Below are 15,131 nucleotides of genomic sequence, written 5' to 3'. Positions count from 1 at the left end.
CCACTACCACCAGAGCAATGCTATAGTGCAACCGCACACCCAAATGATATGCAAGTGTGTGGATGTGTCTTGGGTGCATGGGTGCACGAGCGGTGCTTCCAAGGGATGCGCGGGGCCAATTTTTTTAAAGTGTTTTTTATAATGTCCTTTTTTATATGGGAACCCTAAATGGAGAGACTAGATAAAAAGGCTATTGGTCATTTATAGTGCATGATCATTTATCTTTAAAAGAAAACTAGATAAAAAGGGTCATTGGTCATTTATCATTATCATTATGTTTGAAAATTTAATGTTATTAATGTTACAACTTACTATTTGTATGTTACTAAGTTCAATGGTCATTGGTTATGAAGTATGAAGTTTGAAGTTTGAACTTATGGTTCGTGAATCGCATTTCAATTTCTATATTCATTGTTCAAATATATTTGGTATATTGAAGTATCATTCCATGATTAGCATTTCAAGTCATATATGTATACCATGCAACCTCCCCCCCTCCCCTTCCCCCCCCCCCCCCCCCCCCTCCACACCCTTTTCGTCCCCCCGTTGTCCCCAAATTAAGGCTCTCTTTTTCCCACTTCCGAAACTCGTCCCAACATCCACCCACACCGTCGCACTCCCACATTAGTGTTATACTGGAAATATATTATCATACTCAATTAAGAATACATAGGACTATGATATCAGCTAAGGAATTCATTGGAGATCATTGTCATTGACTTAAGCAAGTAAGCTACAAAGCGTAGTCCCTTAACTAGGTCGTTTTTCCTTGAGACTGTTCATTTAGTTTTTCCCATGACAATGATATTAGATTATCATTCTTAACATACACAAAAAGGGTCTAGATGGATTTTTGAATGCAATGTAAAAAAATTGTGTGGACCAAACTAGCGATATTAGACTAGTCATGACAGGAGCAGTATAGTCTGAAAAATTTGCCTATGTTATATAATATTCTTTTTTTTTCTAAAACTTATTCATTTTCGAGTCAAGGAGAATCAGTTGGTCATGCCATCTATATTTTCAAAAGATACAATGGCGTTAATTGCATTTTTCCCTTAGATTTTATGGAAGGTGGCCCATGGTTGAAAGTAAATCTGACCACACGGAATTAGTCTTTGCTTTTCTTTGATTTCTGAAAATTTATGAATACAAAAAGATAATCCTTTACATAACTACTTTATGTGTGTGTGTGTGTGTGTGTGTGTGTGTGTGTGTGTGTGTGTATGTATGTATGTATGTATATATATAATATTGCCTAGAGTACACACTAGAGATCATCAAGGATAGCCAAGAATGGCTCAAGTGAGTGGTGTAGCCCACATGAGTTGGACAGAGTATTAAACTTGTGAGAACAAAGAAATGAATCAGAACTATGTAGAATGATTGAATTTAGTTAATATGGTCAACTCATAGTGGGAACTCGACATTAGTTAGATCTATCAAGTAGAGTAGTGGGTGATCGGACACATAGTGTCCTTTGGAAATTCCTAGCCAAGGTAGATTAAGTGGCGAATGATGGTACTATGACCACCAAAGGTCAGGATAACTCATAGTTGGATGGATAGTCTATTGGGAGGTACCCAAGGTTTAGCCAGTTGTGTTGACAACTCCAACACCAGGTGTCTTATCCCATGCAGGGTAGGGCCATTCTCAATAGAGAATGAGTGAGGATTACACTAGGTCCGCGGTTGGAAGGTTAAGCCTCTGTCAATGCTTTCTCTCTCCTCCAAATGCCTAAATTTGCACAAAACGGATCAATTCCAACTACTTTTAACATGGTATAATCCAAACCTTGATGGTATTCTGTCATTTCCTTTAGTAGTATCTTTATTTCAATTCAACTATTATATAGTTACTTTCCTATTTCACATGAAATGGTAGTTAGAATTTGTAGTTGATTTATTTTTCTTATCATGTGTAATATAATTAGTTAATCTATCCTGATCATTCTTTCTAGCTTTAAAATATATAGTTAAATCTTCCAGTTGGTAGTTAAAATATTATCAAGAGAATAAAATTACTCAGTTAATTTCTGTTATTCCTTTTCATGTGAATGGGTAGCTATCTTTACTTCTATTCAATAATAGGAAAAAAGAATTTGAAGGCTTTTAGTCTTTAGGAAATTTTAGTTGTTACATGTGATCAAATTAAACTTGCGTATGTGTGCAAAGTAGCTTCTATTTATCTGAATTATTGTATCTTTGATGTTAATTGACTAAATGATGCATGAAAAAAGATTTAAATCCATGAGAATAATTGAATTTCTCTGGTCATTCAATTTGCCATGTCTAAAACAAGTTCGAGTCCTAGCCTAAAACTAGCTTGTCAAGTCCGAGTCCTATAACTACGGTATGAAGTTCAAGGTTAAATTTGTTGAGAATCAGGTCAAGCAGATTTTCAAAACTTTGAAGTGGAAAGAAGCTTCCAAAGGGAAGGGGAAGAGAAACAACCTTGATGATGTTTCGATGATTCCCTTCTAATATTGGGTTTTTGTATAACAGTTATATACAACAGTTCTTTTCTTTTGCTTCCTGCAACTAGTTTTGTTTAAATGTTGTCTTAAACTTGTGCTCTTTGGGAGCTATAACTTATTAGGATTTGTATTTCAGTAGTTCATATTAGCTATATACGTACAATTTTACCCAGTATAAAAATAAATAAAAATCAACTTTTTGTCATAGTAAATTGCACATAATCAAAATATGTAGGTTTATGTTGAAAGATATGTTACATACCAGAGAACCACTAGAAATAATATAAATTTGATCGACCGCATTGCCTTGCTCCATTATGACTTCACCAGGAAGAAAAAACTCCTCATGCAATCTTGTAACCTATAACACAAATTGAACTTTTAAAACGTCAACCATGAAAAGATAAAATAATCCATTCTTGATTTCTTAATAAGATGTCTTTAAAAGTAGAAAGAATTGTATCTATTTTGGGATTTAGTGTATGGAAGCAATATTGTGGGAGTAAGACATTCCATTTATAGCCAATTTAGAGCAGTGTGAGCTTTCAAATATTGGGTAAAGTGGATGGCCATTCTTCTATGGAATCTAAATGTTGTACTCCCATGGGTAGTTATCTTGACAATGAATTGTCGCCAACTTGAGGGTACACACTTTGGTAGATTTATGAGAGCATACTTATTCGCAAACTCTTTGAATATATTATGGTTCTCAAGCCTGGGATCCAGGGATTTGCATGATAGATGGAGTACTTCTTAGGTTGTTGCAGATTGATGAAAATTATTTCGTGTAGCATATCGATGGAGCCATATCTCTAAGATTTACATACGAACATGATATTCAAACTACCATATATGTTCAATTGTAGTTGGTTTGGTATGTAAATGCAGATCACTTAAGGGAAAGCAATATTTGGGAAGGCTGGACTATAATGTCCCCTTTTAAGCATCAAAATTTGTAGAGGTTATCCTATGACTTTGTTTTCCATGCTAATTAGGGGACCCTTTTGACGGTGTTCTATGGCTCTTCACCTGACCTTTTTTTGTTTATTTCTCCATTCCTCAATTCAATGTCCTGTTTTATTTGTGATATTCCTTCTAGGGATTGTTCAAGGCTATTTGGTTCACACTTGCTATTTTTAGTAAGTCACTTAGATGTTTTACTTATACTTAATATTTATAGTAAGTCGCCAAAGTGGTCAGTTGGAATCAAATATCTGGAAAGTGGATAGATTATTCCCACAAGTTAATATTGGCAATTATCAAGAGTTTGATTATTTAAATAAAATTATTGAAGTTGATTCAAACTTTAATTATATTAAATGATTTTATGATATAATGACACAAAGGAGGTTAAACTGAATTTGAAGTTGTTTTCGTGAAGTGACTTTGTTTTGGTACTAGGGGAGCTATAAGGCTTCAAATAATTTAATAAAGTTTTTTAGGGAGATAGGCACCAATATAAGGAGATATAAGATGACCCTATTGTAGTTAAAAAATTATATAAGGGGGTCACTTTATTATTTTTCCCAATAGTAAGTAAATATGAAAATCAAAAGAGGGAAGATTTAATGGATTTTATAGAAGCTTCCTTGGAGAATCATAAAAGGGCTCATTTGAAGCTCATTTCCATATACTTGGTTAGTTTGTTTTCTCCCTAAAAACTTGGGAGCTCTAGCTTCATTTTTAGGAAATTTGGGGACACCCGTGGAATTTTTCAGTGGTATTGGATGGAAACCCAAATCCATTTTTGGTGTAGATTCATTCAAGATTCACCATTGTGCTTCGTCATTAGACTATTGGATATTTCAACAAGAAATCTCTCTGCAAGATTTGATGGGCGTGTTTCAGATTATTGAAGGGTTTTATTATTTTCATAAGAAGAGGATGCCATTCTAGGGTTCCTAGTTTTGGGGTGTTGGAAATTGAGTAATGCAGTTTATTCAATTGTTTGTTTGGATGGTTGTACATTGTAATCAACATTAAAGGGTCTGTGGAAGATATCATTTGGGCATGGTTTGATCAATGGAAATTTTGAGGCTTTAATGTGCAGCTGCTCTTAAATGCTTTAAATCAGTATATGTTCTTGTCATTGTAGCATTCGGACTTGTGAAAGTTATAAAATCAGACCTCTTTCCTTGTTTTTCTGTAACATCAATTCGAAATATAGAGAACAATTGCATTGGTATGCTTCTATGCTGATTGTTTAAAATGAAATGAAAAAATGTGTATTTAGCTGGTGCTGGACATGTAATAGGAACTACTCAGACAGTGCAAGTAAAATACACTCCATTATTCAAGGTAAGAATTATATGGTTAATCACTGCTATATTTCATTAATTCACTGTTCATCTTAAAAGATTGCAGTGATTATATGTTTAGTCAGTGTTCTTGCTTGCATAGTAAATTAAATGTCATTATATGTCATCTCTACAAACATAAAACTGAATATTCAAACTTGCGAGAAGACTGTCTATTATAAAGACAGGATAAAAAAAGCAAAAACTAAGGTGCCTACTGTTTGGTAAAACTCCTCCGTAGATGAGTGGTTAGGAATGTCAAAAAAATTATTGGCAAACTGCGGTGGGACATTTCAGTGGGGTATCAGAAACCAAGTTCATGCCATCCTATAGGATGATTCAGTAGAAGAAAAAATATTCAGAGTTACGACGATGGCTCTCTCTTCAATAGGAGTTGTGAACAGGAAACTACCCAACTGATTGACAATTACTAAAGCATGCTTGAGGGGCTTGAATAACATGTTTCCTTTGATAATTTCTTAAGTTTGGTTGTAACCTTGAAAACTGGAGAAATGGGCGTGGTGAGGTACATCAGAAGTATTATGAAAGAAAATTTGAAAGTTAGCCTTTAAGAAGGGTCAGTGAAAGGAATAAGCCATGTCTGTGACTTGCATATTACAGGTGATCTTGGAGGTGATAAAAATCTCTCAACGTGCATGGAAGGTTGGGCTCTAAGCTGTACAGAAAATAGAGCCACAAGTTCACTTCAGCCCTATGAGGACAAGGATGTAGGAGAGTCATCTACTGAAGCTGTAGATGAAGAGAACATGTAGATTGAAGGAGATGTCGTTACGAAGGTTGCCAAATCAGAAAATCAGTCATCTATTGAAGCTGCATCCAAGGAGTAATATTTACTTGAAAATGCAATTTTCAGTCATGAGGAAGATGTTGTAGTTAGTAACGAATTTGAATTTCAGTAAGAAACACATCATGGTTCAGTAACTAATGATAGGCATATTAAGCGCGGATACAATGGAGCCTCCAAACCAAGTAATGATGACAGTTCTCCATTTGATTTCAGTGGTGATACAGGTGGTGTTTTGGATTGAACCTCAAACCAAGCCCATGGAGTTGACTGACCGTCATGATGACTGCACTCAGGAATTGGAGAATGATTTAGTCACAAAGGAAACCACCCATGAGGAATACAGTGGTTACATAATCCTTGAATAGGGAAAACAACATTTTATCACTTCGGATTTGGGAGTGATAATCCCTACATAAGGTGTAGGTCCTACTTGGGATGGATATACCTTTGACCATAGTGTTGTTCCAACTTCATCTACAGAGTTGGGCATGAAAGATGGCATCGATAGCATATATGATGATGATTCCACATCTTATATGAGTATAGATGACTATGATGGTGTGGATGTATTAGCAGCTAATCATGATAAAAATTGGATGTGAATAATTTTCCTCTTAATGCTGAGTTAACGTCTCAAGGGTTATGCATAAAGGATGACAAAAAGGGAGATAATTTTGGGAAGCTTGAGTGTGGATACAAATAATTTGTAAAAAGAGGATGGTTCTCATGGGTCCCATCATTTGGCAAGGCAACTGAAGATAAGTGAACTCATGATCATTGGATCCATAAACCATTTTGATGATACTTATTGATTGATGGAATCGTATTGCTGGAGGACTCTAGGATCACATAAGAACTTCAAAGAAGAATTTTCAGTGATACCCTTTCAGGCACTTAAAGAGGAAATGGTGGCAATAAAAACAAATTACCGACATCCAAACTCCGTAAAGAGATCATCTTCTCAAGCTTGATGACATTCATTTTTATGAGGTAAAAGAAAAAGAAGAGAAAGTTAATAGCCTTTCTCATGAACTCAAGGTTACCATATATTCCTTAACGAGCTCTCAAATGATCCTTTAAGAATCAGAAATTCAGGTTGATGAGCTTTGCTTGGAGTTGACCTTGGCACATTCTTTATCATCCTACAGAAACTAAGTCTCCTATAGGAGCCTCTTCTAATGAACAACAATACCATACAAAGAGTGTGAAGACTAGACGAAGAGATGCATAAATTGAGGGACACTATGGTAAGGTATTAGGGATGAAGAGACATGCTCACATGAAGATATAATTTGCACCCATGGCAGAAATGATGACAAAAGTTATAAATGGTTTATAGTGCTGCATTTCCTCTACATCAGCACATGATACAATGCATGAAGAAAAAAAGAAAGAAGTGCTCAGGAACCTTAAATACATTGTACAGCAATGTGAGGAAGGGTCTGATTTTCTGGTTTTCATCAGTTTTTCATTACCCTTACATAATCATGAGTTGGCAGCCATAACACACGAGGGGGATAGAGACACTCACAATTGAGGGAAGAGCCTCTTATGATGGACCAGCACATGGAGGTTTCAATTTTGCATGGGCTTGAGGGCTTGTATGATTCTAAAATCGTTGAGCATATACACAAGCTACATCATGGAGATCATGAGTCACCTTTGTCAGAGTCATTTGAGGGCTCAAGACATAGATGAAGATGTGATAGTTGAGCATGCACTTGGTAGATCAACCACTAGTATTATACCTACACGTGTAGAGGAAGACATAAATCATTGATATTTGGTTGGGGCCTTGGTCATGCATGGAGAGTTTGAGCTCTGTCTTCTAGAGGCTCACAAAGTAGAGGTTACATCTTTTGAACCAAATTTTGAAGGAGTGTACATGGCTGGTGGTATTGTTGATTCAGGATCATTTGAGCATGTGGACACTCTTGAAGAGGCATAATATCCCCTTATGTTATTTCTTATGAATAAGGGATTGTTATCTTGCAATTTGATTGCAACTGACTTCTTCTAAGTTGAAGACACTTCTTGTAACACAAAATCCTCTGCAGACTTTTATTGATGATTTTGATAATTCTTCCTATAAGAAACATACTTATGATCTGTTCTATAATTGATTATGCTTAGAATATGTAAACGATACCACTTGTATGATGATAATCTTAAATCACTGTATAATGTTCAAGTATTATGGTATGCAATGAATATCTTTGATATTCAGATCTGCCATTATATTTTTTTGTTGATAACTAAAGATGAATGATTGTTACTGTCTCTGATATGATTGTGAGAATTTTGTAAGATAATCTCTATATACTCCTTATCTCCAACTCTATGGAGTAAACCTTGTTGTGACAACACCAATTGTGCCGTAAGTTCGCTTTCAATTGCTTATAGATATGTTCATGGTTGTACTGCCCTAAAAGTAAGCACTTATTTTTAAGCACTCTTTGGACCATTTTAGCCCTCCTTGGTGTGATTTAACAAAGTGAAAGCCAAGACTCAATGTCTCCTTGAAATAGTGACTTGAATAGAGGAATGCTTAATTTGATAGGTGCACTAACTATGGAATCACAGACAAAGTTGTTGAATTGTTTTTTAAAATGCTTGAAATAAGTATCATGTTTAGAAACCTTCTTTCAAATGGGATTGAATGCAGTCAAGTCCATGTTATCCATCTTAATTGCAAATCGTTGTGAAGATGGAAAACTCATGGAGATCACAAAATTTATTTGATGAAGTGTAAGATCTTGAGATGTCAATGAAGAGCATGCCACACATTTGACAAATGCCTCTAGTATTGTGCCGTCTATGGGATGTGGAAGTCCGAGTAGACAAGAACACCAAACATGGATGCACGGACAACGTGCAAGAATTGTTTGCCAAAACTCTCAAAGAGGTAGTATCTTAAATAAGGAAGTCTATAAGTGTTCTCTTATAAAATGCATGATATGTATCCAAAAATGATGGAGCATACACAAGAGCAGCATGTATGAAACATCCACAAAGCATGTGACATTTTGACCATAGAATTTAATTAGAGCTCGTAGACTTCCTTTAGGAATGTGGAACAAAGGCACACAAATAGCTTGACAGTGTTGATTCTATGGATTGATAATGGGGTGGCAATGCCATATGGAATACAACCAAGCACAATGCCATTCTCATGTTTCGTTGATGACCTCACACTTTTTGTCAGTCAAAATTCATTGAAGTAATCAGCCATAACCCAAAAGGCCTCACAGCTAGGCATGTATGAAGATATTTTGATGAATCAATAAAAGTATTTTTGTCTTCTCATCCTTTGGTTGCTGTCCACTTGTGTTTGCTTCCGTTCTATTAACTCTTGCAGGGTGGTTTGGATAGCTGGGTGAGCCTTTGGCCCTAGTCATTCATCCCTTTGCCTGCGACAAAAACATTCAATGAGATGGCGCCTCTTCTTATCATGTCTAAGAACTTCCATTATTGCGTGTACAAGGTGGAGATTTCGCACGGTAGCAGAACACTCTTCCAACTAGCTGGTCACATGCTCTATACCTCAGCACACACTAAATGATATAAAATGCTCCATTGAAATCGCCAATATAATTTGACAAACATCTTTAACATCCTTATTTTTTTCAAGTCACCTTACTATTTGGCTAGACTTCTATGATATCTATGTGATGCCATCAAACATGTCCTGGGTATATACTGCAACCAATTTGCTTTGTTTGTGGGACCTTTGTCCATAAAGTGCAACGGCTTTCTATCGAATATTTGGTGTGCTTTCAAAGACATAATGTGAAATAGATTGCATGCTTACCGTCCATTTCTTCCCTCCAATTGTATTTATACCTATCGAGCTTTCTCTTCTTCCATGAGCAATGGTGGAATATTTATAGGCCTTCTTATCCAAGATGCCATCTTTGCATGATTTGATGCAGTTCGAGAACACGAACTTTATCATCAAAGCCCGTCCGACTCTTCTATGGTAGAGGCATCGTTTCAAGTAGTCCTATGCCCAACATAGTTCCTACCCAACACTTATCAATTCACTTCTCTTCATGGCATGTGTATCAGGAAGTTCATATGGAAGTTTTTGTTTAGATCCACATCCATGCTTCATCACCAATTTGTAGTAATGCATACATTTTGTGCATCCTCATGTGTTCCTAGTGCCCGCGGTCTCTCAGAGATGCTTTTGAGAGTATTTTGATTGTGCACATTTGACTATGCATCCACGAAGTTCAAGCTTTTTCACTTAGTAGTGATGAATGCCTTCTAATCATAGGGCAAAATGACTCTTTCCAAGAATTTAAGTTTACCAACCGCTCATAGCGAGAAGCCAATGGTCCTATTTCCAAGTAGAGTCTACTATAACACAAACATTGCATCTCACGCCACAAAAATGTTCAAAGAATCAAGTATGGCTTCTCATAGGCCATTCAAAGAATCAAGTATACATTCAAAGAAGCCATACTTGATTCTTTGAACATTTTTGTGGCGTGAGATGCAATGTTTGTGTTATAGTAGACTCTACTTGGAAATAGGACCATTGGCTTCTCCCTATGAGCGGTTGGTAAACTTAAATTCTTGAAAAGAGTCATTTTGCCCTATGATTAGAAGGCATTCATCACTACTAAGTGAAAAAGCTTGAACTTCGTGGATGCATAGTCAAATGTGCACAATCAAAATACTCTCAAAAGCATCTCTAAGAGACAGCGGGCACTAGGAACACATGAGGATGCACAAAATGTATGCATTACTACAAATTGGTGATGAAGCATGGATGTGGATCTAAACAAAAACTTCCATATGAACTTCCTGATACACATGCCATGAAGAGAAGTGAATTGATAAGTGTTGGGTAGGAACTATGTTGGGCATAGGACTACTTGAAACGATGCCTCTACCATAGAAGAGTCGGACGGGCTTTGATGATAAAGTTTGTGTTCTCGAACTGCATCAAATCATGCAAAGATGGCATCTTGGATAAGAAGGCCTATAAATATTCCACCATTGCTCATGGAAGAAGAGAAAGCTCGATAGGTATAAATACAATTGGAGGGAAGAAATGGACGGTAAGCATGCAATCTATTTCACATTATGTCTTTGAAAGCACACCAAATATTCGATAGAAAGCCGTTGCACTTTATGGACAAAGGTCCCACAAATAAAGCAAATTGATTGCAGTATATACCCAGGACATGTTTGATGGCATCACATAGATATCATAGAAGTCTAGCCAAATAGTAAGGTGACTTGAAAAAAATAAGGATGTTAAAGATGTTTGTCAAATTATATTGGCGATTTCAATGGAGCATTTTATATCATTTAGTGTGTGCTGAGGTATAGAGCATGTGACCAGCTAGTTGGAAGAGTGTTCTGCTACCGTGCGAAATCTCCACCTTGTACACGCAATAATGGAAGTTCTTAAACATGATAAGAAGAGGCGCCATCTCATTGAATGTTTTTGTCGCAGGCAAAGGGATGAATAACTAGGGCCAAAGGCTCACCCAGCTATCCAAACCACCCTGCAAGAGTTAACAGAACGGAAGCAAACACAAGTGGACAGCAACCAAAGGATGAGAAGACAAAAATACTTTTATTGATTCATCAAAATATCTTCATACATGCCTAGCTGTGAGGCCTTCTGGGTTATGGCCAATTACAATACATTCACATTCAAAGATCCAACAGCAAATTCGCACTTTCAGTTTTGTTCCCTCAAAACTTTTCCCCTCTAAAACTTTTTTAGCTCTAAGCCTAAACTCTCTATTTATACTTGCCAAAACAGCTTATAGAACATTCTAGAACATTAAATAAGAGGAAGGCCGACCCAACAACGGTTTGGACTCATCCCAAGAAAAGATCTTAACATAAATGTCGCCAATGAAATAAATCCCGCAATTCGGCTCGCAAAATCACGTCCAAATACTGGTGCTCAGCACATGAAGAAATGTTATAGTAACTTGGCACATGAAGAGTACTATAGTAACTCGGCACCAACTAAGTGCTACAATAACTCGGCACATGAAGAGTGCTACAATAACTCGGCACATGAAGGAATGCTACAGTAACTCAGCACATGAAGAGTGCTACAATAACTCAGCACATGAAGAGTGCTACAATAACTAGGCACTTGAAGAGTGCTACAGTAACTCGGCACATGAAGGGTGCTACAATAACTCGGCACATGAAGAGTGCTACAGTAACTCGGCACATGAAGGGTGCTACAGTGACTCGGCACCAACTGCAAAATGAGCAAGATAACAAGGCAACCCAGGATGCTCCTGCATCAGTTTTGCTTGAATTCCCTCCAAATTGAGGAATTTTAAAAAAATATGAACAAAATTTATTTAGCAAAATTGTTGAATTGAATATCATCTAATGGTAGAGAACCAAATGGTTATAGAATTTATACAAAATGGATTTGACTGAGAGGAGTTTGTCTGTGGCACTTATATCAAATATAAGCCATGTATGAGAATGCCCAATAAAAACAAGTCACAGTTTGAGGGAATGACTTAAAGATTCAAAAATTTAATCAAGAAATCCTCTAAGGAATTTCTATTTCTTAAAAAATTAGTTGTGATGGAAGAGTTTAAGCAATGCTCGTGCAAAGCAGATAGCACTGGACTTTCTTGTGTTCCAAGTGTTAACAGAATGCCAAAGACAAAGTATGAAACATCCATTAAAGCTCTTTGATGAGAAGATTTTTTTGCTAGTCTAATATGCTCGACACCATGCCCACATAGTTTGGAAATGTAGTTGTTGTCTTTAATGCACAGTATGAAGTCAAATACAGAGTTGTGAATCATTTTGCCTCAACGACCTATCATCTTATTGAATCAATGCTCGTGTATGTTCAGAATAAATTTGTAGACGAAGATTTGGAAATTTGAAAGCAACTGCAAGTGACTAGTATAATACAAATTTAGGCATAATCTCTTTGCTTATGACAATATGGGAGCTTCTAACTAGAGTTTGAGCATTTGCCAAAGCACAAGTCATAGATGACTCGAATATGATCCAATGGCTATAAATTTCTTGGAGGATGATTCCAAGTTGAATGGAGAAGTTAGAGGGAAATGTACAATGGATACAATACCAAGAATATCAAAAAAGCCAGAATGTTAATTATTTCCACTAACCCTGTTTTCTATTTTGCAAATTTACATAATTCCAATTGTATTGAAAAGTTTGTGATCTCACATAGTGGGGATTCATTTCACTAAAGAACGAGTTTCCTCTCGTACGAGTCATTTTGATAAGATCAACACATTGTCCTTCATGTGATGAAATAGTTTTAATTTGTTATTTCTATAAATAGTTACTTTTGTCACTTTTGATCAAAGGTTAAGGATTTGAACATTTTTGCGCAAAATAGTAAGGTTAAGTAACCTTTCCCAAAATGCGTAAAAGGGAGTTAGTTATTAGCCCAAAGAGAAGGTAGTTATCCCACAAAGCCTATAAATATAAGACATTTTGTAATGTAAGGGGGTAACTTTATGAGGGGGAAATGCTAGAGAAATTTGTAAAGAGACTTTTAGATTTGCATTATGCATTGGATATTCTTGAATTTGTATATTTTCAAGAAAATAATGAAGAACTCTTTCAGTCATATGTCTTGAATGTGTTCAATGTTTATTGACTCACTTGTTTCTCGTATGTTTAGTGATCTATTTTGTACTGATAGTCTTCCTATTTGGAAAATGTATTCATTCCATGGTATCTTATAATGAATATATCAAAATAGTATATTTTTTCATATGTCAAGGTTTGTTATTCGTGTTTTTTCATCATTACATTTATCTTCTTGGAATCTCCACTATGGAGTCTCATTTGGTCTACATAGGTCTATCAATGGGGTTCTTGTTATTCATCTTATTTAGTTTCATGATCTATCCTTTTGTACTTTCAAGTGGAAGTACACAAAAATCACAAATACACCCATCTTACGAGGGAGTGGCCCCCTCAAATGCAGAGGAAGATTAAAATATGATAGTGATTGGATTCAGTCTCTCCAACTAATGGCATAGTCGTTACTATTCACAAGTTGAACAAGGTCAGTTTTGAAGAGTACTTCACAGTGAGAAATCTGTTTACTAACTGGTATGAAAGTTGGGGAAGCGAAATACCAAGTCTAGAAGGAAAATGATTTGTTTGAGTAATAAGCATTGGGGCTTATGGTGAGCTATGTGGGGAAGTGTTGCAAAACCAACTATCTATGCTTAGCGGTATCAAAGGGGTGTTTCAGTGGGTGCGCATCCAAGCTACTTTGTGGTTTGGATTAGCATTGGGATAAGGTATCTCAAGGGTCGTGGTGGTCCAGTATGGCAATCGAGATATTGTGTTTTAGAGAAGTGCTCGAAGTGATCTGAGCCATGAGGCAGATCAGTGTCAAGTGACCAGAGATGTAGTTAATAGGCAATGGCTCGAAGAGGCAAGTCATGATGGATAGCAAGAAGAGGTATCTTGTGGTGCATGACTGAAATGGTGTGAAGTGATTCATAGGTGAAGCTATGGTGGCATAGCCAAGTTGGAAATGGAGTATAGCATCCAACGGATTGGGTGAATCATGGAACAAGGGTATGGTACTCAAGTAGGTATGCATTACAAAGGAACCCCATGAGTAAGATTGCATGTGTGCAAGGGGGTTGGTTTGAGTGCAGCAAATGCATGAGTAACAAGGTGTTCACCAATGGGGCATGTAGACATAGACATGGTATTGAGGCAGTCAAGGCTCAAGGTTTGGATTTAGTGTTTGGCTAAGGTAGTCAGTAGTTCCATGGGTTATAAGGCTGGTGCTTCAAGGTTCATTGCGAGTTGGGGGAGACCAACATGGAAAGCTAAGTCGTAGAGACATTGGGCATGTTACAATAACATGCAAGGATGGACTTGAGGACTCAAGGATGTTCAGAGGTACTCTAGTAGTGTTGAGTATGCTTTAGTAGAATGTACAACAAACATAGGAGGACTCATTGGTCCACGTCACCCAGGGTGGATGCATTTGTTTAACAAGGGAGTTATGGTGATTCTCGATGCAACGGTGCACTGCATTGCTTAGAAAACATACATAGTTGAGCAAAGGGAGTTGTGGTAATTCTAAGAATTCACGAGTGGCGTATTGGTAATTGAGGGTGATTAAGAGACTCGAGGAGTTGAGGTCACATATGGCCAATGTTGGAGTAAGGTTCTCTTATGGGGGATGTTGAGGCAAAGACAGGAAGGGCTAAGTAAGGGGTTCATCTTGGGTTGAACAAGAGTAGAGCTTGGAGCTCGAGGATGCATACAAAGTGTAGAAAAGGAAATAGAACCATGGTCATTTGTCACGCACTTCTATTCCATAGGAGTGTATGTTAAGGCAGTTGGGTGCGTAGGCACTTGATGAAGATTGGGGTAAGGCATAGTCTGGGTGAAGGAAAATGGTTGGACAAACAGGAGAGTCACCAATAGTGATCACTAGTATTGCGCATGGTTGAAGATTCTAACAGAGAAGGCCCATCCTAGGCATGAGCTAAAATCCAGCCCCGTGACAATCCATAGTATCATTTTTTTC

The 15,131-nt window shown here is 36.9% G+C and overlaps 1 protein-coding gene across 1 annotated transcript in view; it reads right to left on the bottom strand.

Annotated features, from left to right (window-relative positions):
• LOC149575280 (potassium channel KOR2-like) overlaps window positions 1-15,131 on the bottom strand; it is an 82,916-nt gene that overhangs the window by 35,992 nt on the left and 31,793 nt on the right. The window contains exon 7 of the mRNA XM_089815072.1: window positions 2,739-2,837. Coding sequence (XP_089671198.1) covers window positions 2,739-2,837 — 99 coding nt within the window. The remainder of the gene's footprint in view (window positions 1-2,738; window positions 2,838-15,131) is intronic.

This window comes from Cupressus sempervirens, chromosome 2 (genome assembly GCF_028749045.1).
Source record: "Cupressus sempervirens isolate cs-2001-9-10 chromosome 2, ASM2874904v1, whole genome shotgun sequence".
Classification (NCBI taxonomy): Eukaryota; Viridiplantae; Streptophyta; class Pinopsida; order Cupressales; family Cupressaceae; genus Cupressus; species Cupressus sempervirens.
The sequence above is the reverse complement of the archived record's forward strand: the minus strand, read 5'-3'. Positions and strand labels throughout refer to the sequence as shown.